This window comes from Protopterus annectens, chromosome 1.part0, assembly GCF_019279795.1.
Source record: "Protopterus annectens isolate FY-2018-M chromosome 1.part0, PAN1.0, whole genome shotgun sequence".
In the NCBI taxonomy this organism is placed as follows: domain Eukaryota; kingdom Metazoa; phylum Chordata; order Ceratodontiformes; family Protopteridae; genus Protopterus; species Protopterus annectens.
Genome location: NC_056725.1, coordinates 1,923,718,501 through 1,923,745,141, shown reverse-complemented (window position 1 = coordinate 1,923,745,141; position 26,641 = coordinate 1,923,718,501). Strand labels below are relative to the sequence as shown.

The 26,641-nt window shown below is 36.8% G+C and overlaps 1 protein-coding gene across 1 annotated transcript in view; it reads right to left on the bottom strand.

Moving 5' to 3' along the window:
• The window catches only part of AGXT2 (alanine--glyoxylate aminotransferase 2), a 1,286,299-nt gene that overhangs the window by 307,771 nt on the left and 951,887 nt on the right, over positions 1 to 26,641 (bottom strand). The window contains exons 8-9 of the mRNA XM_044070154.1: positions 23,605 to 23,705; positions 18,733 to 18,825 (exon numbers count right to left, since the gene is read on the bottom strand). Coding sequence (XP_043926089.1) covers positions 18,733 to 18,825; positions 23,605 to 23,705 — 194 coding nt within the window. The remainder of the gene's footprint in view (positions 1 to 18,732; positions 18,826 to 23,604; positions 23,706 to 26,641) is intronic.

The window sequence follows — 26,641 nt, the reverse complement described above, 5'->3', positions numbered from 1 at the left end:
CCTGTCATTAAACACAGTTTTAAATACAGAGCTTAGCTAAAAATAACTCATGTAAGGATCCTACCACTTTTAATGCTTGACTAAAGCAGTCACTGCTAAAATATGCCTGGAAAGGCAGGAGTAAGAAATAAAGCCCACTAGCCCATGACAAATACTATGGCAGATAAGATCAGAAAAAATGCAACATCATACTTTACTGTGTGTGTGTGTGTGTGTGTGTGTGTGTGTGTGTGTGTGTGTGTGTGTGTGTGTGTGTGTGTGTGTGCATTGAGCAATGATCGTGGACCTTTATAAGGGAAGGAAATCATATTCACATAATCCCTAAATAAAGGCAAGCAGTTAGAGGCAATAATGTCTCCATACATTAAGAGACGTGATTAAACATTCAAGATGTGACAAATGAATAAGCTTACAAAAAAACTGACAGATGAGTAACAAATCATATGTAATTGCTGAAGACCATGCACAGAAAGGGTACTGGAATGTTTGCAGAGCTGTGCTAAACAGAAAGAAAATGAACACTCTAGATTTATGATTCCATCTCAAAAAATCCTTAAAATAAATTAAAAATTCTTATGGATGATACCAAAGAAAAATACGGTCAACTGAAGTCTTCTCTAGGGCATCAAATCTGATCAGTTGTTGAAGTTTTACACACACACACACACACACACACACACACACACACACACACACACACACACACACACACACACACACACACACACACACACATACTGTACAGAAAAAGACTATAGGAATTATAAAATGTGCAGTGGGCACAGAGTACAATAGGATGCCTGCCAGGCAGCTATCATTTCTCTTAATGACTGTATTATGGGGGTGTATCCAAGCACTAGCACAAGTATGAAAGTAAAAAAATGCAACTAATGTATTTATGGGGAGACTATCCTTTTACATAACATTTTTGTGGTAAGTACTCTTTCATACATTGTCTTGTCATCTTTTCAATCAGAATTAAAGGGGATGATTAGAATGATTTAAACTGTGTATTTGGTTAGGTAGAAATCTAGCTTTTCAGTAAATCATGATCCAACAAGCCTGTTTAATCAAATGTTCTCTGACAAGTTATACAATTCTGCAGATGAGTGACTCCATAGTCTGTTACATTATCTTAGGGGTTTAGGGGTGACGTCCCCCCTATAGTTGGTGTGGAACCTTGTACCATGCAAAAAATATCAGTTCAAGCTGTTGAACTGAAAATACTTATCAGATTATGGTTTTACTCAGTGGCGGCTGGTGACTTCAAATCAAAGGGGGGGGAGCTGAAGGAGACAACTGAATGGGTTGGGGTCAATGGGAAGGGGTGCGGCCAACTAGAAAGGGGAGGAGCTATGCTCAAAACCGCAAAAACTAACTTTAATTAAATACGCTGCCCTGGGTGCCAAACCGTCATTATAAGAGTACAATCAAGACAAAATGAAGTGTAGAAGAATACAAATATTTCAATGCATTGGCTGCATGACAGCTTACTTAATATCTAGATGGAAACAAAAAGGTTGTGAGGCATGAAAAAATTAATTATTTTTAAATACATTACTGGAATGCCACTCAAAATCAAATACAAGAAAAACAAGCAGCACTCAACTCAAACCACTTCTCCTTGCACTGCAGTTCTAATCATAATTTATATTCAGCTTTATTAAAGTACCAAGTAACATGCTGAAAGTAGCAATCTCTGTGATGCCCCCCACTTGTAAAAATGTTTCTTATCCAAAAAAGACCTGCTGCCTGACAACAACTATCTACTTGTTTCATGGGGAAAACATGATCAAAGTAAAAAATGAAAAGCAAACAAGAAACTAGCTCAAGATACATTGCTTAAAGGATTACTGTACAGGTTATGGACCACACATGATTGGCATTCTGTTTAGTTTACGAGTAAAGCCTGCAGAGATGACTGGAAGTCTCCAACAAGTGTAATGAGCTTTTTAAAATAATGTAATCCTGTCCTTTATTACAAATACTGTCATATGCATTTCAATACTCAAGGCTTATACATTATCTAGTTAAGTATTCTCTGCATGGCAACAACAGAAATGTTGGCAATTCTTTAACAGTATGCTTATTAAAGCTTACTTGCATCTTACAATCTCAGACAAGTTTACCTGATGGTCAATAAAGATTGCTACTTAAACACAGAGCAACAGGCACTTTGAGTAATAAGTATAAATCAACAGTACAAAAATATGACAGAAACAAGACCATTCTGCAAAATCAAGGACAGATGAAAAGCCACTGTAGTACTTGTGTCTACCTTGGATGGGGGGATACTCTACACATTTACACTGCATAACCACTCCTTGCCTTGCTTGGACACATCCAGAGTCACTACGTGGGGGAGTGGGGTGCAACAAGTATGTCACAATTTGAAATGTCTCTGGCTGAGTGTGATGGTCCTGACATATTTGTCATACCTCTCAGAGCAAGAAATCTGGACAAAGCCATACACAGAAGTGGGACAAAGGCCCAACAATAAGGACAATTTGTAAATGTTGCTCTTATAAACTTAGAAAGATAATAGAATAGGTTTTGCATTAGTATGAATTTTCTGAATGGTATGAAATCTGAAACTCAAATGTCTGTCATTATTTTCTAACTTCAGTCTTTAATGATTTGTCACAAATTTGCCAAAAAAACACACAATTTTATGAAAAATGGACCTAAAATGTGATGCAAAAATATCTATAACTCTGATTATTACAGTTATTTCTTAATTGTAAACCCTCCATGTTTTCTTCCAAAATTGCTATTATGCGGAGGGATTATTAGGGGGAAGAGCAACATTTTGGGCCAAAATCGGGGACAGTTGAAAGGTTTGGCTATGCCTAATTCTATAAAGCAATTTATTTGCATGTACCCCTCAACCTGTTAATACAATAAATCTGGACAAGGCCAAATATATTGGGGGAACATATAAACAGTACTACAAATTGCTCTTGCATAAACTGAGACAGTTGATAGAATAACAGGTCTTACTTTAGCATGCAATTTTCTGAAGGTTATGAAGTCTGAAACTCAGTGTGTCATTATTTAGTGACTTAATTCCTAAATGATTTGCCAGAAAACCACAAATTTTATGAGGAAGAAACCAAAAATAAGAAGCAAATATCTATTCATTCTTTGAAAATCTGGACAGTTGGGAGGTATAGTTCAGCTGGGGCTGTCTTTGAGTTTGCCGCCCTTCCCCCTCACAAAATCATGGTCGAATGGAGCCTCCCCCCTGCAGCCATTCCAATGATCCATTACTTGGCTATTTCACTCCATTTACCATAAACACTAATGTGCATACTGCTTTACTTCTATGATGATTTGGACTTAATTTGAAAGTTTTATTTTGCATTTTACAGCACAAACACTAAGACATCTGCTAAACAAAGCAATGCAGTCTCACAATGAAAACAGACTTAGCATTAAAACTTCTCTGCCCTTGAAACTCACATTCATTGAAACAGCATTGAAACCCACATTCAAAGAAAACACATTTTGCCAGTGGCAGATAAAGATTAATTCTGCGCTGTTTTCAAATCATAGGCCCCTTGCATATGAAACATACATGTGCTCTTTGATACACCTTCCTGATTGTCCTAAATTATATTCCTTGTACAATACAGTACAGTTGTTAGAGGGCATTTTAAATTTATTAAACAATGAAACAAAACACATGCACCAATAATGACAAAACTGCCCAATTCAGAACATTTTCCAGTAAACAATGAAACAAAATGCATGCACCCATAATGACAAAACTGCCCAGTTCAGAACATTTCCATCATAAAAGTCTACTCAAACTTCTACAGTCCACCATTATCAGTAAATATGCACAATTCTACAGTCCACCATTATCAGTAAATATGCACAATTCTACAGTCCACCATTATCAGTAAATATGCACAATCTCTGAAGAAGTAAAAGTCACCTAAATAATTCTACATTAAAGAAATCTGTAACTAATGAAGAGGATCTAAATAATTCCACATTAAAGAAATCTGTAACTAATGAAGAGGTTGCTGCTAGCAAAAAACATTATATTTCATGGTTTCATCGAAAAATAAAGTGTCTGTTGCCCCTGAGGACTAAATTGCCTATATTACATTAAGAAATGATAAGCTAGTAATATTGCAATAGGAAATGGATGGCAAACTGATAACAGGCTCATAGTTAGTATCTTCGCCAAGGAGGACATTCTCAGAACAGCAGCATCCACCCCTTGTGAGAGTAGAACCCACAGCCTTCTGCATCAAAAGCAAGTACACAACCTGTTGTGCTATTAACAATGCAAGTGGACTTAGCATAAGCAGCACTAAACTTCTCTTCCCCTGCAGCTCTCAGCTCCTTGTAAAATATACTCAATACTCAACTGCATCTCAACTTCACAGCACAAGAAATCTGGAAAAAGCCAAAATTTATTGGGGGGGGGGTGTCAAAATCCCAAAAACCAGGGACACATTAAACATTGCTTGTATAATCTTGGAAAGTTGCTAGAATAAAATGCTGTGTTACCACCATACATTTTACTGCCCAGGTCCCTGTACAAAACAGTCAGAGCAACATACCACTTTGCCAAATCAGCTGCTTTGTAAAAGAGAGGAAGACTGAAACTTAAATGGCTATCATTTAGTGAATTCTGTTCTCACCATAGCTGTCAACCTCTTAGCACAAAACACCTGGACAAACCCAGTAATGAGGGAATACAGCCCTCAAACATATTCAGTGAATTCAGGTCTTGCCATAGCTGTCAACCTTAGCACAAAAAACCTGGACGAAGCCAATAATGGGGGAATACAGTCCCAAAAATAGGGACACATTTCAAATATTCATCTTATAAACTTAGAAAATTGTTAGAATAAAAGGTTGTGTTACTATGTATTTTCTGAAGAATATGAAGTCTGAAATTCAAATGCCTGTCAATTTTACTTCTGACGGAACAAAAACAATTTTCAGCAGAGGCCCAGGGAGAAATACTGCAGACACGTCTTTGTAAAATGGCAGGGCACCAGAGCAAATCCACACAAACACAGGGAGGAGATGCAGACTCCACAAAGAAGGCACCCCAGCCAAGAATCAAATCAGAAAAACATATAGCTGTGAGGCAACAATGCTTCCACTGCATCATCAAATATGTAAGGAATCAAACATTCAGAAACCTGAAGTCTGAAATTCAAATGCCTGTCAATTTTATTTAACATTTGTTAACCAGGACAGTCTGACTTGGATCAAAAAAACAATTTTCAGCAGAGGCCTAGGAAGAAATAATGCAGACATGTCTTTGTAACATGGGAGGACACGAAAGCAAACCCACACAAACACAGGAAGAAGATGCAGACACCACACACAAGGCACCCCAGCCAAGAATCAAACCTGAGAACCTGCAGCTGTGAGGCAACAATGCTACCACTGCACCATCAAATTTCAAGCATTTAAACATTTAGAAACCACAGATATTAAGAGGAATAGAACAGATCAAATATGAGGCAAAAATCTGCAATTTATTTTACAAATGGTGGTGGGTATGGAATTCAGGCCCTTAACACTTGCATACAAGGTACAGGGTTCACGCCTGAAGTATACCCTACCACACCACCATGAGTTTGCTCTAGCCACCAGTATATAGCAAATGGAGCATTTTAAACACACACACACACACACACACACACACACACACACACACACACACACACCTTGCCGATATCCACTCAGTCCCTTTGCCTGCTTACCTTGCTGCCGATATCCACTCCACCGAGCTAAATAACTGCTTGCCTTGCCTGCTTACCTTGCTGCCGATATCCACTCCATCAAGCTAAATAACTGCTCCCCTTGCTGATGAGCCAAATAACTGCTCCCTTGCCGCTGATATCCAAACAGCCTCTTTGCCAGTATTCCTTGCACGATTGGTCCATCCCGAACAGTCCAAATCCATGATTGGTGCAGCCTGCTGCTGCTGCAGTCCAGAGTGCCTCCATTGCCACACAGACTGCTGGGCATCTTGGGGCCGAGAAGCCTTTCCCCCTATCTAGACTGCTGAGAAAGCAGTCTGAGAGCATGTGCACACTTTGAGAATTTACTGTTTTTGTTTTTGTGTTTCTCTATTTTATTTTTATTTGTTTTTTAGGTGGGAGTGCTGCAGTCCTATAGCATGAGCCACCCCTGGTTTTACTGTAAAACAATTTGATTAAACAAAGCAGATCCTTAAATTCTTTTGTGTCACAGAAACAGTACACTTTTAGAAACATGCCAGATGTTGGAACAAGATGATGATTAAGTATAAATCATTGAGAAAGTGAAAGTATACTTACAATAGCACCTGAAAAATTAATGTTTGTTGGCAACTTCTTCCATGAAAACATGGATTCGCTTTGCTGATAAGTGTTTAATAAGTGATCAGATGGCTGAATGAAACAAAACATAAACACATGGCATCCTCTATCTTGGGAAGGATCTTCCAAGTTTTTTTTTTTCCTTCCTGGGTTAGACCCACTATTCCAGGGCAGTCTCCACAGGAATTATATAGGTCACTACTGATTCTGTTCTAGCACTTTAGCTTTTACCTGACTCTTATCTGCTAGGAGGCTTGTCTAATTTTTGGATTCAGATCCTCGTGTAGATATACCTATCAATCTCTTAGCTTAGTGCAAGAATTTTAAACAAAGCCACAAATGATGGAGGGACAAGGGCCTCAAATCAGGAACAGATTGTAAATATTGCTGTTATAAATTTAGAAAGTCGATAGAATATGAAGTTTTGCAATAGCATTCATTTTCCAAAGTATACAAAGTCTGAAACTCAAACGCCTGTCATTATTTAGTGACTTCAATCCCCAATAATTTGCCAGAAAGCCACAAATTGTATGGGAAACAGACCAAAAATACAAGGCAGAAATCTGGAAGGTTGAGTGGTATACAGAATGCTGTCTAAACTAAATGAGATCAAGAGAAGGTCAGAATTATGCTAATATTAAGTTATATGACATAACATGAAAAGGTTGTGAGACTGCATTCTAGAGTTATGATTATCATATTTGGAGCCATAAAATGGCATGAGAAGGGCTGAAAAAGTTTCCAGTATTTATTTATTTGTACAGGCTGCCTATAGGAAGACTGGACATAATGCATGACTGAATAAATACCACAGCTACTTCAACCATAACTAAAATGTAAACAGCTTGACAGAATGCATGCAGATCTTGCAACCTCCAAAAAGTGATGAGTGGTAATAAAACATAGAAGTAGGGTAGTTAACATACTGCTCCTCTTCCTGGAGGTGGACTTACTTCATACAGTGACTAATAGCTGCAGAGAGTGCTAGGTCTGGTAGCATAGAGGGATGGAGCCCCAGTTACAACCTAAACAATCTGAGTCTGATTAATAGCTTGGGCATTTGAGGGAGCTGGCAGAAGAGAGTGGGCATGCATATCTTGGAGGGTGAGAGCAGCACAGGACACATACTGCCAACATTTCTCAATTTCTCAAAAATTTCAGTTTTAACTGTCCAGATTTTCACACAATGTCAGATCTTTTTAACACCTTTACTGACTTATCACTTAAGGCATAGGCAAACATACATACATATATGTACGTGTATATATGTGTGTGTATATATATATATATATATATATATATATATATATATATATATATATACATATATAAATAAAAAACAAATATTAACATGTTACTAGTTATTTATATCATATAACTATTAATTCAACATTACATAACTTGCTCAGTTCTTGCCTTACCTTAAATCTCACCCTTCTGCTAAAACATTATTCTGCATGCATTGCTCGCAAAATTTCCATTTTTTTCTATGTAATCTGCTCCCATCCTTTTCTACAGATCTCACTTCCAGTTTTTTTTTTATCTCTGTTACAATATTTAATAGTTTAAATGCAGTTGGTTTATACTTTGATTTCCATTTCCTATTAATTTCTTTTTTGGCAGCCACGAGTATTAAATTTAGCAAGGCCTTAATATGTCAAGGCAATTCATATCCTGTGTCCCAGCTCAAAAAAATAATTTGCTTAGTTATACCCATTTGCTCACCAAATATGTCTTGCAGAATACTCAGCAGAAAATTTTTAAAGTCTGTCAACTCATTACACTTCCAAAACATATGTTCTCTGTTCACACCTCCAACATTTGCCATTTACCTGTGGAAAATTTCTGTTTGGGGTATAAAAATACCTATACAAACACTTCAGAGCAAAAATCTTAAATTTTATACATTTTGTTGCATACTTGAGAGCCATACATATGTCCTCACATTGTTTCCGAATGAATTGCTTATCTAAGCTCTCTTCCTGATATTTTCTAACCTCCTTTGATATTGTGCAATATTTTATATGCTCTACTAATTATTCCTTTTTAACAGCAGTTTATTTTCTAGATTCATCTAAAAACTCTACCACAGTAGGAATTTCAGTTGGGATTCCCAAACCTCTTTCATTTTAGCTATACAATGACCTTAATCCTTGATAAAGAAATCAGTCTCTATCCTGCACTTCAAATGTCTTCTTCCCATTCTATTACCTTTCCCTCTCTAATTATTTGCTCCCATTACTCTTTTGCCTGTTTTCTCCATTAAATTTCAGCCCGTTCTTGCCTATTCTCTGTAACCCTAACTGCAGTCATCTGTATTGGCAAAATCTCCTTTCTCCATTCTTGTGTTGGCTTAGTCCTTAGAATACTTTCTGCTACTATGTCTACAAATAAAGCCAACTTTTCTTCATTACCATACCAGTTATATCCTTGAATCTCTGAGTCCCTCATTTGCTTTACCAATGGCTGTAAATATAATGCAAATAGTAAAGGAGAAAAAGAACACTCCTGCCTGTTTCCTCTGTTCAGACACAACCTGTCAAGGAGGAGTCCTCCCACTTTAATTTTTGCCTCCAATCCAGCATACATCCTCATAATTAAAGTTATTATGGTAGCAAGGAATACCCTATTCATAAACTCCCAGCTTACTCTGTTGAATGCTTTCTGTGCAACAAGACCCACCTGCAACAGTAGTATTTTCTTACACATTGCTTCCCTTTGGGTTAACACTGTTCTATTAATGTTGTCAAATGTCTGTCTCTACTCCACAAAACCACAGTGATCCATATATATCACGTTTTACAACACCTTTGCCATTCTTTTAGCTATTATAGACATAAAAACTTTCTAATCATGGTTTAAAATTGAAATGGGTCTATATGAAGCTGGGTTTGATGGGTCTTTAACATCTATAGGTATTATAGCCACCACAGCTTTTTTTCCAGTATGTCAGTGCTTCCCCTTCTTTTAAAATACTGTTAAACAAAACCTTCCAGATTTGTATTACTTTCTTCCATCCTAGCTTCCAAACTTCCATAGGAATATCATCTAGTCCTGGAGACTTTCTTGTAGAGTGATTGTACATTACTGTTTTTATCTCATCTGCTCCTATCTTAACTAGTTATTGTTGAGATTCATTTACCTTTAATGCTGACATACTTAAGTCTTCCATAAATATTTCCATTTGTGCTCTTTCTCGGTTTCCACATTTCTCTGCTTTATACAAATTTTCATAAATTTCTGAAATATGTCTAATGCCTCAATGGGATCTGTGTTTATTTTTCTTGTTATAAGCTTGATAACTTTGGCAACAACCCTTTCTACTTCCTGTTGCCCAGGTCTATTGTGCTAAATGTTTTTACGCTCTGGAGTTATTATCAAAGAACAGTTGCTTAACAGCAATCTTTCTAAACCCATGCATATTATACAAATACTCCCTTATTTTCACGTTAGCACACTGTACTTGCACCTCTTCTTCTGTGAAATTCCCCTTATTCTGCAATACGTTAACCTTTGTCAGCCCCTCTAAATAATTCCTGTTACTGCTTAAGCATCCCTCTTTTCTTTTATTTCTACCCTATTTTTAAGCTGCACTTTCATTTTATCCCACTCATTAGCTATAGCTTCTGATGTCTATCTTCCCTAATAACTCTCAAATAATTTCCACTACCCATTCCTTAAACTCCTGTCTTTTTAACATGTATGTGGGGAAGCACCAGTGTCTCATTTTTACTTCATTACTATGCATTTTTAGCTTAGTTGTTACTGGGGCATATTCTGAAATAGTTATTAGATGCGTGCCAATGCTTTTAATTAAATGCACATTTCTGTGAAATATAATTTCTGTCTAGTCTAGCCCAGCCCAGTTATTGTACCTTGGGAAATAATATGTAAATTCTCTCTTGCATTTCCTACTTCTAAATGCATGTCTTTTATACCAAATCTTTTCATACATAACTTCAGAAATCTGTCCTCTTTTGCTATATTTTCCCTTCTAGGTCCCCCAGATATATCCTCACTGTTGCAAATCAAATTCCATTTCTTACTTATAAGTAATATTCCTTGCTGAAAACTGGTTATTTCTTCCCAAAATTTCTTAAGCTTCCTAATAGCAGTTTTAGGTGGAATATGAATACATGCCAGTGTAATCCTCATCTCTGGCCAATAGCCCCTTACTGCCACAAATCTACCATTGTCATCTTTATTTCCTCTTCTATCACTATTGGAGCTTCTCTAGCAATTAGTATAAGCACTCCCCTTTTCCTTTGTCCCTGATAATCTGCTGAATATCCACATTAAAATATTTTTTTATCAAATTCACAAGCTCACTACTTTCCAAATGTGTATCATGTAGTACTGGTATTTGCACTCTGCATTTCTTAATATAATTCAGAATGTCATTGTTTTAGTATATACCTGTGAGGCCATTCATGGTTCAAAGTAATATAGTTAGAGAAGTTAATATTTCTACCTATTATATATGAATGCTTTCTTAAATACATATCTCTAGCTTTTGTGTTACACACACCCACTACTGGCAGGTTGATCTTTTATGTAGTTCTTTCTTTTCATCTCCTTTTGAACCTATGTTACATTTTATAAGATTTTTTTTGATTTAATGAAAACCTGCAAACGAATAACCACCACACCCCACTCCATACCTTATTAACTTAAAACTAGCAAACACAACTATGTACATCTTCAACCCCCTAATAGGAACAAATTGCTCCTAATTGACAGCTGTACATACAGGCATTACCTAACCTGAAATTAAGGTTATCTATCCTAAGAAGCATGTAATAGGATATGCTCCTGCTTCCATTAATTATTGTCCTTTTCTTGTCTTATCTTTATTCCACTCCCAAATGTGAAAAAAAACTTGTACGATTTCAGAAAACATTAACTTTTAGGCTTAAAAAGTGCTCTGGCTTTTATTGCCTGCCCTTGTAGTCAGCTTGTCTCCATGGAAACATAAGAACAAACTGTAGAGCTGCCCTCAGCTGCAGACTTCTCAATTCACACTGAACATTTATTTGCTAAAGGAAAACTTTTCATTACATTTGGTGTTCTCTTATTTACCTGCTTACACCAAAAATGTGTTAGTAGATTAAGCCAAAGGCTTTCATCCAGACATTCACCTATGCAAAAGTAAGACAAACATATCAGCTCTACATATATTATGATTTGCGTACTTTTGCACCCCGTCCTCCACTTCAACCAAGATTACAGCGCATTAACATGCTTTTGCCCAGCATTTCTTCTCTTTTAAGATTGTAATGCCTATGTTTCTTAAAACCTAAAAAGAAGAAAAAGAGTATTTGTTTACTTTAGTATCTTTATCACATACAACAATAACTAAAAAATATTTACTAGATAACATAGAAATGATATTATGATATGATTTATACAAATACTGTTAAGAACAAAAATTGTTTTACTTAACATTTACTTTTTTCTTTCCTTTCCCAATAGTTTCCTTCCAAGCATTAATGACATGAAGTGGGGAATATGCTTTTCATGCCCCTCACAAGTTTAAGAAAGTCAGCAAAAGTCCAATCTTTCCATTTTTTCTTGTAAAGTCATATTTCACAGATGCGATTGATGGTTTATAATCTCACATATATTCGTTGACTTTAGTGTTGTGGACATTCTTCCTGTTCATCTCTATCTCCCAGTTCCAGACTCTGCTTCAAGTCCAAGGTACTCCCAGTTCTTCTAGTCAACTCTTATGTTTTTTCTGTATTTTAAGCATTTTCCTCTGGAACATTGGAAAGGGTTTCACTGGCAAAGTCTCATTATGAGCTTTATTATCAGAAGAATGAGAAGCAGAGTCTCTTTCTTTTTGATGGCTCACTTTTTGGACAAATTTTGTCTTTTTTCCTTAACCTGTTCTGCACCAAAATTATGTTTATCCTCAAGGAAAAAATATTCTGAAGACAGCTGAATACAGCAGCTTGAATCTCAGCTCACACCTGCCTCATGACTTTTCCTGATTACTGGGATAAATTTGCTTCTCTTCTCTTCTGTCTACTGTACAGTGAATAATAATTTTCCACAAACACTCTATTGTCTCCAGTTTTAATACTTTGCCCTTCTGTGCCAGTGTTGCCAAAATCAAACACTTTCTGCTGGTATGATTGCATTTTTACCAATACAGGTTTTAGCTTCTTCCTCATGGCCAGGTTTGGAGCATATACATGATTTTCCATTTGAATTAATGCTTTGGAATACCAGTCCATTACTTATTTGTGCTTTCATAAAAATAATACAATTTATTCCTTCCAATTTCTCTGGTATGGCAGAAAATCTCAAGGTTTTCACTGCTTGCTCTGTCCCCTTAACTCTACCATTTTTGAAACAGCTCTTCTTGAGCAATTTTACACCCATCCAGTCTTTTCTTAATTTCATCCTCTGATGTTTGCAGTTTTGTCAGTTCATCTGAATATCTGTTTAAAGTTTCTTCCATTTTTTGCAGCATTTTATTATTTGAGTTGGTATACTCCTTTAGTGTTTCCGTTATTTTAATGAGCTCTGTGTACTTTTGATTTTTTTCCTCTAAAATTACTGGAAGCCATCTGTTGTACCAAAGATGGAGCTTGAACTGATTTTACTGAACTGCTGCAGGATTCCTCTCAGTTAGTGTTTCCTCTTCACCTTTTCTAGCTTATTTTCTTTCAGGCTCTCAAACTTTCTTCTTTGCTGGAATCCAGTTACTGTACTTTCTAGCCAGTAACTGAATTTACTAAAACTATAAGAATTACTGGCCATTATCTCTTTGTTTCTTTTTTTCTCACTGAGAGAGCTGAAATTAAGCTGCTAATCAATGTGCAGTCATCTTGGAAGTCCATAATGTCCAGATTTTTGACTTTTTTTTTCTATTTTGGTTTGCTCCTCAAAAATGTGGTTTTCTGGCAAATCATTGAGGATTAAAGTCATTAAATAATGACAGTTATTTAAGTTTCAGACTGGATATCCTTCATAAAATGCTTGCTAATGCAAAACTTGCTATTTTATCAATGTTCTAAGTTTGAAAGGGTAATATTTAAAATCTGTACCTAATTTTTGGCCTTTGTCCACCCATTATTTTTGGCTTTATCCAGATTTTTTGCACAAACAGGTTGAGAGTTATCCTGGTTGTGTGCTTTTGACTCACTGAGCCACTGTTTGATGATAGCTTTTATTAGCAAGTGGAGAATAACCTGCACTTACAGATGGATGACACTGTGTATTCCTCCACTGATGCAGGTAACTCATCTTTTCACCCAGGGTGGGGTGGGGTTAGGTCATTCAAAATGTTTTCCTAGCCGAGATGCCAGTGAGGATACAAATAACTTTCTTGGCTGCCTGAATGACAGCTCTTCCAGATGGCTCTTGTCTCATTGGTTTTAGGGATTCCCCACCACAGGGAACCAAATGCTGGATGCTTGATGGCTGGCAGTTAGGTGCCAAAAATGTCATAGAGAAAACAATAACTGGGATAAAGTTCTGAGTGTAACCCAGAGGTTCTGGCCTCACTTAGCAGACTGGGTGCTAAAGGAGCTAGTGAGGTCAGGAGGGACAAGACTGATGTTTCAGTGTCTGCTTGCTTCTGTCATGAGGCAAGGTGGGAATGCACATGCTTGAGGTGTACTCTACATTATATAATTTTTGGTGGAGACTAGAGATCACAGGGAGACACATGCTTGTGGAGTAGGTGGGTGGCATTGTGTTTTGAGAGGTTACAACATCTGCAGATGTGGATGGCATGCCCTCAAACAGGCCCAATGTGTACCCATCCCTTGAGCATCCATAGGTCACTGTGGGACATGTTTAGGACCAAAAAATAAAAAAAACTGCAGAAAACCCCTGATGACTGTCTGGGTTATGGTCTATTCAGTGTATTTCCTGCCAAAAGGGAAAAATGAGGCTCATGGGATAGTGTTTGGTCTGCAGGAGTAAGGAGATATAAATGGGACTATCTTTCTAAGTAAATGACAGTACAATTCTAGATTTGTCTTACTGTTTTCTTCTGTTATTTGTAGCAACCGTATTACCCAAAGGGTTTCAAGTCTTTTAACAGTTATTTATGCTTCAGTAGTAAATATTCAACATAAATGATATTTGTAGATATTTTCTTTATCTATATTTCGTTTTCAGATCGTATTTCTTTAGATTAATAATACTGCCTGAAATCACAGAGATGTCCTGTACAGACTTTCTGAATATATTTTGTTAACATTTGTCTTATGTGTACTCCTGGAATTTATCACATCCAAATACTAATGCTTACAATTTCTTCTCTAAATATCTGAATCTCTTTAGTGCATTTGAAATGCTCTTGACTCATCTGCAAGTGCTCTGCTCCCTTGTAATATCACTGCTCTTGTATCATTCTTACTGACACCTATTTAAACTACAACTAGGTTATCCACACCAACGTATTTAGCATTGCTGGGTCTATAACTAGTCTCTTGAACACTTAAATCTATTTTCATGTTTATAGCCTCATTTCTAGGGTGCAGCTTACTTTAACAGCTTTTTTAGAGGCATAGTTATCTCAGCTATATTAGGTACAAGCTTTGCAAGATGCTCTATCATCCATAGAATCCCATGGAATTCTTACTAGTTTTCTGACTTTGGTCTTTGCACATTTGCTCTGACCTTTTATACCAGGCATTATTCTATGTGACATTAGAAAGTGACCTGTTTGTTTTAGATATATCATTCTTATTTTATATTTGCTCTCATCTATCTTGTAGTTATGCTGCCTTAAGCCATTCAGTAGCTGCATCAGTTACTTATGCTCTTTGTGTGTATGGCCATGCACTAATGGATAATAAATTATGGTTGCAAAACCCTGTAAACCTTTAATTACCTGTGCAACAACTCTCTTAAGCACATTGGGTGCTGAAGGAATGAAAATGGAAGTCTAGAGAATCTATACAGTCAAACAGTGTAGTAAATGTACACAATCTTCAACTTTCTTTGTCTAGCTTTATCTACCAATATCTTTGATTTACCTCTAGTTTTGAAAAGAACTCAGCATCTGGCACCAATGGGACCACTTATTCAACTTTAATTAATAATTAATTGATAATGCTGTCTTTTAATCTTTATTTAAATTTTATATATGAATACAAATACTAATCATGGTTGCTTTACAGCAGTGGCCAAGACATTTCCAGTTCTGGAATGTCTTTCGGCTTTTCCTGGTTAGGGGTCGCCACAGGGGATCACCGGTCTGCTATTGATTGGCAGTGCAGTTTTACTCTGTCAAGTTGCCAGCCCTTCACCCAACCTTCAGAGAAGGCACACCCACACTGACACACCTACCTGCATGTCTTTAAAGATCACTCAACTGCAGGGAGGACATGCAGACTCTGCACAGAAAAAACCCCAGCCGAGAATTAAACCAAAGAACCTCTTGCTGTGAGGCAACAGTGCTAACCGCTGCACCACTTACTTCAATGCCTGCTTTACTCTACTCCTTAGAGATTTTTAAATTTCCCTTGGAGTCCATTTTACTGAAACAACAGTAGGACTTCTTTATGATATTCTCCTTGCAGGCTTACCAAACCTTTAGATAAAAATCAGTATAGTCATAAAAACATCATTCCGCTGGTTCTTTACAACAGACATGATGCTTCTGTGGCTGTACATATGTAATGAATGCATGTTATCTTTGTTTTCAGGTTGTGAATTTGTTTACAGGCAAATGCACATATATTTGGAGAATCAGCTTCCATTTCATTAGTTAATTCTTTTTATTTTGTACCTGTAATTTACTCACTCGGCATATATCCACAGTTTTGCTTCTCTTACATCCTGCTCCTTGTTTGATAAGTTCTTATACCACAAGCTATTACATTTTAATATGTACCAACGAATCACACAAGTCATGAAATTCAGTCTTTGGCTTGACACTTTAGTTCAATACTATGAGCATATATTGTCTCTTTAGGACTTTGTGCCCTAGGAGTAAATGGCAAATTCTTTTGAAGCTCACAGTAATTCCTGAAACTGTTGTTATTTTGTTTTTCTCTCATCTTTTGAAAAGTAAATGTATTAAATAATTTTACAACTTCTTTTTCCAGTGACATACAGAAATGGAATACAGTAGACTTCTTCGGGTTTCCTGATTATTCCAGTCTCAGTCTAGAACCAAAACTTGTCTTTTCCATGACAGATTTCCTGCTGGTTGCATCTAGGCTATTTTTTAAATTACAAATTTTACTTCTGAGCTTCTAAGCAAATATGTTCTTAAAGACAAATACATTTCCTCACTTCATGTCATCATGTAATATCTGGATCTTTGACAGACTGCTGCATAAACAACATAGATAATGCAGATCAGTTAGAAAGTCCCATGAGGTGTTCCCTACATGGCAAAAAATGGCCTTCAGTTCCTATTATTGAAAAGGAAATTCACAGGACAATAAAAGCTCTTTCTCTGAGTCACAAGGATCAGATTATGTAAGAGCATTGCTTTTAAAGCTTCAGACATTAGCTGTTGAACCCTGGCTGATCTTCTCGTTACATATACTGGGAAGAAATGGGTTTAAGTAGCTAAATTTCTAAAAGCCTAAAAAGCACTGAATCCAAACCTACAAAGAGTAAGACTGGCAGTGAAAGTTATCATATTTACTAATGCAAATATTTAAATAGTATACCCGCGGTGGTGGTGCTGCGGTAGTGTTGTCACCTCACAGTAAGACGCAGTCTGGTTCGATTCTCAGCTAGAGCGTCTTCTGCGTGGAGACATGCGTGAATGGGTGTACCTTCGTTGAAGGTTGTGCGTCAGGCCTGGCAAGCCGGTACATAAAAATCAACTGCCAATCATTAGCGGACCAGAGTTCCGCTGTGGCGACCCCTAACCGTGAAAAGCTGAAAGACACAAACAAACTAGTATCCTGCTACAGAATGCAGTGATTTGTGCAAATAAGATTCATGCAAAAGCACTAGAGCAGTTATTGAACTATAAATGTTATATTGTAATCTGAAAGCAAATGTTGGTTTGAAATGTAATAACTTAAATAATTTGTTTGTAAATGCTGCTTTGAAAAGTTGCTACTACCACTTGGGCTGGTTCATAGCTGAAAGGGGTCTTTCTGACCAGTTCAGTTACGTGGTTAACACAGTTAAAAAAATATCAGCCAATATTAATTTACTGGGCAGGCTAAAAGAGTTATATATATATATATATGGTTCCCTATCAGAAGCCTGAAACACTATAAGCCTGAAAATCAAAATCCTGAAAACTATAGACTGAAAGCCCAAAATCCTGAAACTCAAAATCCTGAAAACACAAAATGGACATACTGACGTCATTGTGGCTTTGCTATTGTTAGCCCTGTGGTGTTGGGTCATGCGTTGGGTTCAGGTAAGTGTGCGGTTGGTTTTATGTTAGGGTTAGGGGCGGTTTAAGTGAGTTAGGGTTAGGGCAGGTTAGGCATGTATGCAATAGTGACAAATATTGGGGCTAGGGGCGGTTTAAGTGAGTTAGGGTTAGGGCGCAGGTCAGGTGAGTGTGCGATAGTGACAGACCTTAGGGTTAGGGTTAGGGTCAGGGTCAGTTGGTAGATATTAGTGTCTTTATAGTGACATATTAGCATTATTTGTGTTTTCAGGATTTTGAGTTTCAGGATTTTGGGCTTTCAGGATTTTGAACTTTCAGTCTATAGTTTTCAGGATTTTGATTTTCAGGCTTATAGTGTTTCAGGCTTCTGATAGGGAACCATATACACACACACACACACACACACACACACACACACACACACACACACACACACACACACACACACATGCTTAACTGAAACATGTTAAAAGTGTTCTGCAAAGAAGGCATGAAAAGATAACACAGTAGAGCAGATAAAGTAGAGCCTTTACTGAGAAAAATGGATTTTGTGTGTGTGTGTATGCATGTGCATATGTGTGTGTGTGTGTGTGTGTGTGTGTGTGTGTGTGTGTGCATGCATATATAAGAAAGAAGTTTAAAGCAGGACTATTAAAAGACAGCACACTAGGGCAGATGAAGATAAGGAAGAGAACTTTCCGAGTAGAATAAGCTCCGTTATAAAAGAGTACAGCTGATTAACAAAATCCATGTGTTAGAAATCATTTTCTGCTAGGGACAGAAGTGGAAATCCAGTCATCTCACTCTGGTGAGTCCATAAATTGTATGTACTGTCAGAACATGAAGTGATAATTACAGGAAAGAGATGGCAGTCCTTGATGGAATACCATGGAGGAGCAGAATTCCTTACAACTATATCAGGACAGGGGTCTGATATGACCTGCAGTAAAGGTAAAGCCCTTTCTGTACCTATTGCTATACATCTGTGTTGTATCATATTACTTAATATGAAACAAAACCAGCATTAGACATTTATTCTGTGTTCTTTATAATACTCACCTCATCTGCTATGCAGACACCTCCTCTCTCTCTAATAAGCTCGTAGGCCTCTTTCAGGAAACCTTTTGGATATTGCACTGCTCCATTAACACCCTGAAACACAGTTAAGGGGCTTTAAATGTTAATGCGTATCATATTACTCGAAACAGACAATAAGAGCATCCAGAGGTGAATAGGATAGAAATGTATTTTAACTTAAAGCTATTAGACAGCTCTATACACATGTATACATACATGTATGTATGTGTAAATACATGGGCGTACTTTGTGTAGGAGTGCACATGCTGTGGTAATGTGAAGTGTACAAGTCACAAGAAACATAATTATAAGCAGTGTGAGACAAAGCAGCATGCATCATCACAGTAACTAAAGAAATTCACATCATATAAGAAGAAAACAGCACAGGATACAGACACTAAGGGCAGTTCAGATTGACATTTTGACAGCCCAACAATAATGGTAAAAGGGTGAACTGATACGTCATTTAACCCACGACTAAAGCAATATGTCTGGGAATAAATTCACTTGACTGTGGTTGTAATGCTACTTTTAAATTATATTAACAATTGCTAAATGAGGCTAAAAGACTCGCTAAAATGGTCCTAGCAAGGAAGAGCTATGAGAGTGAGTAACATGCAAGTATTTCTAAAGTTTGTTTGAATCATTATTTAATATTACAGATGTATTACATTAACATTTTCCTATCTTCAAAATAACACACTGCTCCCATGGCAGATCTCTGTGTTACATTGCAAAAAAAAACATAAAAGGGAACCTGAACAGGACTAGGCTACAAAAGCAAATAAGGTTGAAAAGCTTTAAACAAGAAGGTTCATATTCAAGGAAATAAAATACATACATACATAAGTATGTAACAGTACTAAGAACTGTATGACTTTTTAATGGAATATATTCAAACTAACCCTTTTTCCTACATTCTTAAGTCTTCTTTGTGTTTATGACAATTCTTTCCCTTCTGACACTGTCTTCAGACTGTCCTAGTTTCTTCCTTTTTAACCGCACAACACCTTCCTGACTGCCTTTCACTGTTTTGAAATTTAAGAAGTCCTGCACCATGAAGCATAAATTAATTGGATAGGGATTGATAGACATACCTCAAGAACCTTTTTGTTTAATAACTGAAAGGTAGCAGTCTCTCCATATTTACTATTCATTATCAAAGCACCATAGGAAAATATAACTTCTATAAATACTTCAAAGATAAGGCTACATATCATAACTTAATTCCCCCATTTATGCTTGTTTCATTTTTCACTTGGTGGCTCATACCCAGTGCACTCCCCCGATCACTTCCTGACTGCATGAATTGTGCTGTTTCCCGTGCATCACCCTTCCACTCAGCTGCCTATAAAAGACACTAAAAAAACATAGCCTTTGCTCCTAGGGCTACTGAATCTGGTCATTTTTGCAATTAATTCAGCAAGTCAACTTAGCACTTCTTCAACTGAGACCATAACCCTGCCACCCTTTCTCTCAAGAGTGACAGAAATATCAACTTTTCCTTAAAATAATAAAACATCCCATTAAAAGGGAATTACCCATACAATATCTCTCAGCCTACCCTCCCATGAAATGTGACACATGCATTAGTAAAGCCTGCAGAGACATAGTAGGTGGACATGGATATGACCACCTGTAAAAACTGTATTTAGAATGTGCTTGTGGACATCAGTGTGACCACTTGTAAAATCTATATTTAGAATGTGCTAAGACAAACTTTTTAGTTCAGGGAGTCGAACCTTCATAAATAGTGACCAATATCAGAAAGACCCCAAAATGTAATTAGTCTTTAAACTAGGTTACTAAGCAAGCCTCCATGAAGTACAGCTTGCTCTCCATGAAAAGCTATAGGCCTTTTTACTGTACAGATCATTCATGTAAAGTCTCAGATCAAGAGCACTTGGACAACTCAAACCTAAATCAGCAAATTGACAACGCAATTGTATTCAACCGCAACAAGTGAGTGACCAAAAATGCTGTTGTGCCTTTAGAATTCATGCTTCCAAGGTTCGGAGGGGCAAGCGATTCCACCACTGCTCTTCTGCAGCCTTGCAACCCTAGAATAGTTCAGCAAAAAGTATACCTTTTGCAACTGAATGGTGGCATTTATTTAACACTTTACTGAAACAAAAATGGGATGTCATGTTTTAGATATTATTTATTGTATCTTATGACTTGTCCATTACCTCAGATGGCTAGTGCCATCATCCAACAAAAGTTAAGAGTGAGGTCCCTCATCCGCCCGCATTGGTATAGCTGATGGAATCCAGTAGGGATTAAGTGAAGTACAGGTATAAAATGCAATATAAATGTAAAGGCATCACATATTCGAATTTATACATATTCCCTTCAACCAGTCTTCTGAAAGCTGGTACATAAGAAACATAAATGTATCAAACCCCCCCCCCCCCGTAAGACCTGTAATATCAATGGAGGGTTCAAAACCAGAACTTTTGGCCATTATTGCAGATAGCATCTTAAACCCATATTACCCAACATCTCAGGGGTACTGAATGACTCTTGGGATTTATTGGATAAAATTAGGGTATTACCCTTTGGGTCTGAAGACCTATTGGTAACTGCAAATATTTGTGATTTATTCATGGTTATACCTCAGGGTCTAGGTTTAATTTGGTTCCATGTTTATTTGAGTGAACACACTTCTTTTAGTAATGACACTATTCACATCATATATACTTTAATGGGCTCAATGTTATGAAATAATTTTGTATTTGAAATAGAGCATTTTAGACAGGTATCTGAGGTTGCAATGGCAGTAACCTGTGCCCCCATCTTTGCAAATATTGTTTTGGGTCACTGGTAAAAAATTGTTTATCTCAAACTGTGTGTTAAATAATGCATCAAAGCTTATTTTCCTTTTTAGAAAATATTTTTTAATCTGTAATAGGAATAATTAACAACTATATGAATTTTGTCAGTATTGGAAGAGTCTAGTACATTTTTCTTTTTACAGCTGAAAGAGATGGAGTTAATTTGTTGAATTTACATATTTATAAAAAATTATGAAGTCGACAGGCAGGAGTCTAACACTTTTATCTAATATACACATTTTCAAAATACCCATACCACTGAAAATAAGAAGGGTATTGTTAAGAACCAGATTATATGTTAATCCCATACGATGTCTAATTATGCAAATTTTAATAATGAGTGAACTAAATTAAATAATTAGTTTTTTCCAGAGGTTATTCTTTGACACTGTTAGAAGAAATGTTATCTCATGTAAGTGGGGAATGTATTTGCAGATTTGCACTCATTTTAAGAAGACCCTTGGCAAAAACAGCTTCTGTTACTTAAGCTGATCAAAAATGTAATTGGAATTGTAATAAAACAACGGTATTGCATCATTTGTTAAATATCAAGGATGCTAGACAAATAATAATTGGAATTGTAATAAAACAACGGTATTGCATCATTTGTTAAATATCAAGGATGCTAGACAAATAATGAGGAGAAATTGGGTCATTGTAGTTAGTGAGGATTATTGCAAGAATAAGCTGGGTGCTTTCCTGATGTTTACATGCAAGGCTAATAAGAATATAGAACATATTTTGCAAAATATGGGTAGCCAATTTGTGAAGCGTGCAAATAGTATAGATTCTGGAGGGCCCCCAATGTGGTTATATCTGACTATCCAAAAGTACTGCATGTCCAGATTGTTTTAGTTGTTCATCTAGTGGAGTAGTTTACTTGGCTGTTTGCCAAGCATATTATATGAATAAAACAAAGAAGAGATGTATTTATGAACACACCCTGGCTATTAAAAATTATGGTAACAGCAGCTCTTTTTAAACATTTAAAAGTGTATGTGAAATTAAAAAAAAAATGTTTCTTATTTTTGAACATGTGAAAAGAGGTTTTGTGTGTGAGTGGTGCTAATTGGAGAAAGTTTCACTTTATAAGGAATTAGTATGGCAGACTAAATTAAATATGATGATGTCACCTGGTTTGAAGGAAACACTTAGTACTGGTTCAGTGTTAAAATGAGAGCCAGTAGCTCTGTTCTGATAAGCATACCTTGGTTTTGGTGTTATTTAAAAGCTAGAAATTATATGACTTGTTAATCTGATGAAGTCCTTGTTAAAGTTGTATGAAAGTGCTTGTTTCTTTTAGTTTAAACCTCTATGTGCTGCATTTCCTGGGTAACTTGTATTTTGCTGCTTTAACCCCCACTGACAATCCTTTTCTGATTTTATGTCACTGTCATATTGCATTCTCCTTTCAGATTTAGCTGCTAATTCTTTGCCCTACTCCCTTGTAGCTTTAAGGACAATTTCTGAATACCATATTTTACCTACTTTTCCTTATCACTCTTGAGAGCTACATTTTTCAGAGGCATAGATGTGATGTGGTGAAGGGGTGGCTACCCCAGGCATATGGTTTTAAAGGGGTACAATCTAGAGATGCCAATCAGTTGGTGGTGCAGTACTGACATTTCTGAATGCCAGTGCAGAAACAAATTCAGAAACCAAGTTTGCAATCAAGACTAAAGCACGTTTTGAAAGAATAAAGTTGGGCCTTTTTTGCTCCTAAATTTAGACTTGAGGGCTGTACCAGATGAGGAAATTATACAGGATGCTATATGAGCCAGTTATGAGCTCTGATGTTTTTATGTATTTATTTTCTTTGTTTCAAATGAAGACATGTTGTTTGTAAAATGTAATCAGGATTTACAACTAATACTCCAGGATGATCTACAGCTACAGAAAAGAGACACGGTATCTGAAATCTTTCTAAGAATGAAGCAGATTGTTATGGCTTTTATACCTGCAGTGACAGTTTCTATTTACTCTGAGTTAATGATCACCTAATGTTATACAGTCACCATACCTGAATGGGTTCAGCAATGAAGCCAGCTATCCTTTTAGGTACACATGTCTGAAGTACATCTTTCATTTGTTCGATGTATTGGTCCTTTGCTTGGCAGGTCCCTGTGCAAACAGTTACAATAATATCTTAAAAGTACAGTACAGCTTCATAATATGAATCAGCTTCATCTCCATTTTGTTCATAGCCATGCAGTATATGTGCTTGATGAATGCAGTGGCTCAGTGTGAATATTCTGCTCTCAGGAGCAGGAAAACAGAAAATACCTTAAGCCAGTTGAGGCACAATACATAAGTAAATGTAATTACGTATCCATATCATTTTCAGTTACATATATAAGTATCTATCTGCACCATTTCCATTCAGTGCAGCCCTATTTCATATCTGCAATTTAGCTGTACAGAAAATTATTAAAACATTTAAAAGGCAAGACATTTTTTGCATTGTCTTAAAAATCATTATCATTAACATGTTGCATTACATATTCAGAGTTCCAGGCAAAAATACATTACTAGTAACTATTTATTTCACCTGCTTCATTGAATGGGCACTTGACTGAATTTGTCCCATCCCCTTTGAAATGTTGTTACGTCAGAGGTGATTAAATTTAGTAAGAGTACGCTGGGAGTGAAGCCATTAGCATTGGGTACAAGGACGCTTGCCCTCTATTTCACCCACAGCAGAATTCTGATTTGTTTATTTCGTGAAATTTATAAATAAGTACCCCACTGACAACTACTGGATTCAAAGGCAATAGCCACATCCAGAAGTAACATTATTTTTACTCATTAACTGGTTAGTGAATTGATCATATGACTCTTCAATCATGACAAAGTATGAAAGGCAAAAACGCAAAGAGGCACATTACAAAGTACGATTTTCAGAATGAGTACATAAATTATAATATTATAAAGAATTTAATATATCATGCACAGAACTGCATAGTTTACTCAGAAACTTAAGGAAACATATAGAGAAAATCAAGGTATGTGATGCAGCAGTCAGAAATAGATGGAGGCAAAATAATAGCAGAGGCCCAATTGGTAAGGCATTGGCTTCCTAAGCCAGGGATTGTTGGTTTGAGTCCCATCTGCGGTGTTATAATCTTAATAAAGTAGAACTTCAACTGTGTGTTTTCTTTGCCTATGGAATAAGTTACCACTACAGGCCAAACAAATTACTTCTTTGGCCACTTTTAAGGCTAGTCTTAATACCTGGATGGGTGGAAACAAATTTACATCAGGGTTACCATGTTCATCCCTCCTCGATTTGGGAGGTGATCACTATTAAATGCTTGACAAGGGTAGGAAGAAATTTTAAGATTGCCTGTTTAAAAGTGCAATGGCTAGGCATCTTATAGTTCAAGTGATTTCTTGCCTAGTATGTGCCCATGCTCCTATGTCCCTATGTACTTTCTAGGATAGCTGTAGTGCAATGCATGTTATGTTAAATAAGTGAGTGAATAATACCAGATTGGGAGACAGGAAAAATGAAATGTAAGAGAGATTCTACGAGTCAAGTGTTTGAGTTAAATGGGAGAATGTGAGGAAGATATAGTAAGCAAGCCACAATGCCCAATAGTGTGGGTGTTGCAGGGAAATAGTGGACCACCAGGGGTGTTGTGAGATTCAATGTCACAGGCAGAGGGTCTTCCCACCCCTGGAATTTCCTTTATTTCACTGTAATGCCCACCCTGGACAGCATTACTGCAATTAGAAAATGGACCCTTAAAGTTGCTTTGTATTTGTTTCATTATTACTATATGCATACATATATTTTTTATATTTCTGATGTAAAATAGTTCTTCTGTCTACATTTTAGACTTGGTGTAAGATATGTAATTGTTGCTGGAGAAAGTATTTTAAATTCAGAGTATAAGTATTTATTAATGTCTATTCACACACACACACACACACACACACACACACACACACACACACACACACACACACACACACTCTTATGCAGACAAAGGCACTTACATATATGAACACAAGAAGATGCAGACAGAGAGAGAGAGAGAGAGAGAGAGAGAGAGAATGCTTCTCACATATACAGCAACTCAAATATACATAAAGAGGGACAGACACACAGACATATAGGTTTACAGGTGATTACTAGGCTAATGGCGGAAGAGCCTTTACAAGCCTAGCCAATAGTAACCAGGATATGACAATATTATACCTTAATTCCCCAGATATGGGATGGGGTAGTATTAGGGTAGTGGGTTTTTGGATGTTGGCGCCCTGAGTCATTTTTCAGAGTACCTCTGTCCATAAGGGAGATATGAGCAGTACCCTGGCAGTGAAATTACTGTTCCCCATCCATTTATCCAAATTCTTTTTGAAAAAAAGAGTGTGGGACAGGCTTTGTTTTATGAAGATGGGAAGTTTATTCCATAGACAAGGCAGCCTTTGGGATACAAATCTGTCTCTCCAGCAAGTTCTGTTAGAGTCACAAATAAGGTTTAGGTCCATGGAACGTGTAACTCTTGTATAAGTTTTTTTGCAAATATGTAACATTTTCATCAGGGCTGGATCAGAGAATGCCTTGTAGGTCAGGCATAAGTCAACTCTCAATAAATGATAAGAGTTGGAGTAAAGGGATAGGGTCTTTAGTTGGTCCATATAAGACATGTGTCTTATGCTTTGTATTTTTTTAGTGAGAAACATCTGAGTCATATGCACAGAAAGTCACACACTCATTGATTCTGTCCAGCTCAGATATATAATTGTGATACAATGAATGAGTTTATTGCTTAACCCTTACCTGCATGAGCACATCCATGCACACATGTAAATGTTAGTACTGCAGTTTCTTGTATTACTTATTTTTGTATCTACCCTCCATTTGGAAAATGGCATTCCTCCTCCCACTGCACAAAGGGGTAACAACACAGACATCACCAACTTTAGACCCATCGCCATTCTTTCTCCCATCTCAAAATCCTGGAAAATGTGTCCACAACTAATTCCAAAACTTTTTACTCAGCAATAACCTACTGTCACCAACTCCATGGTTTTAGACCTGGACATAGTAC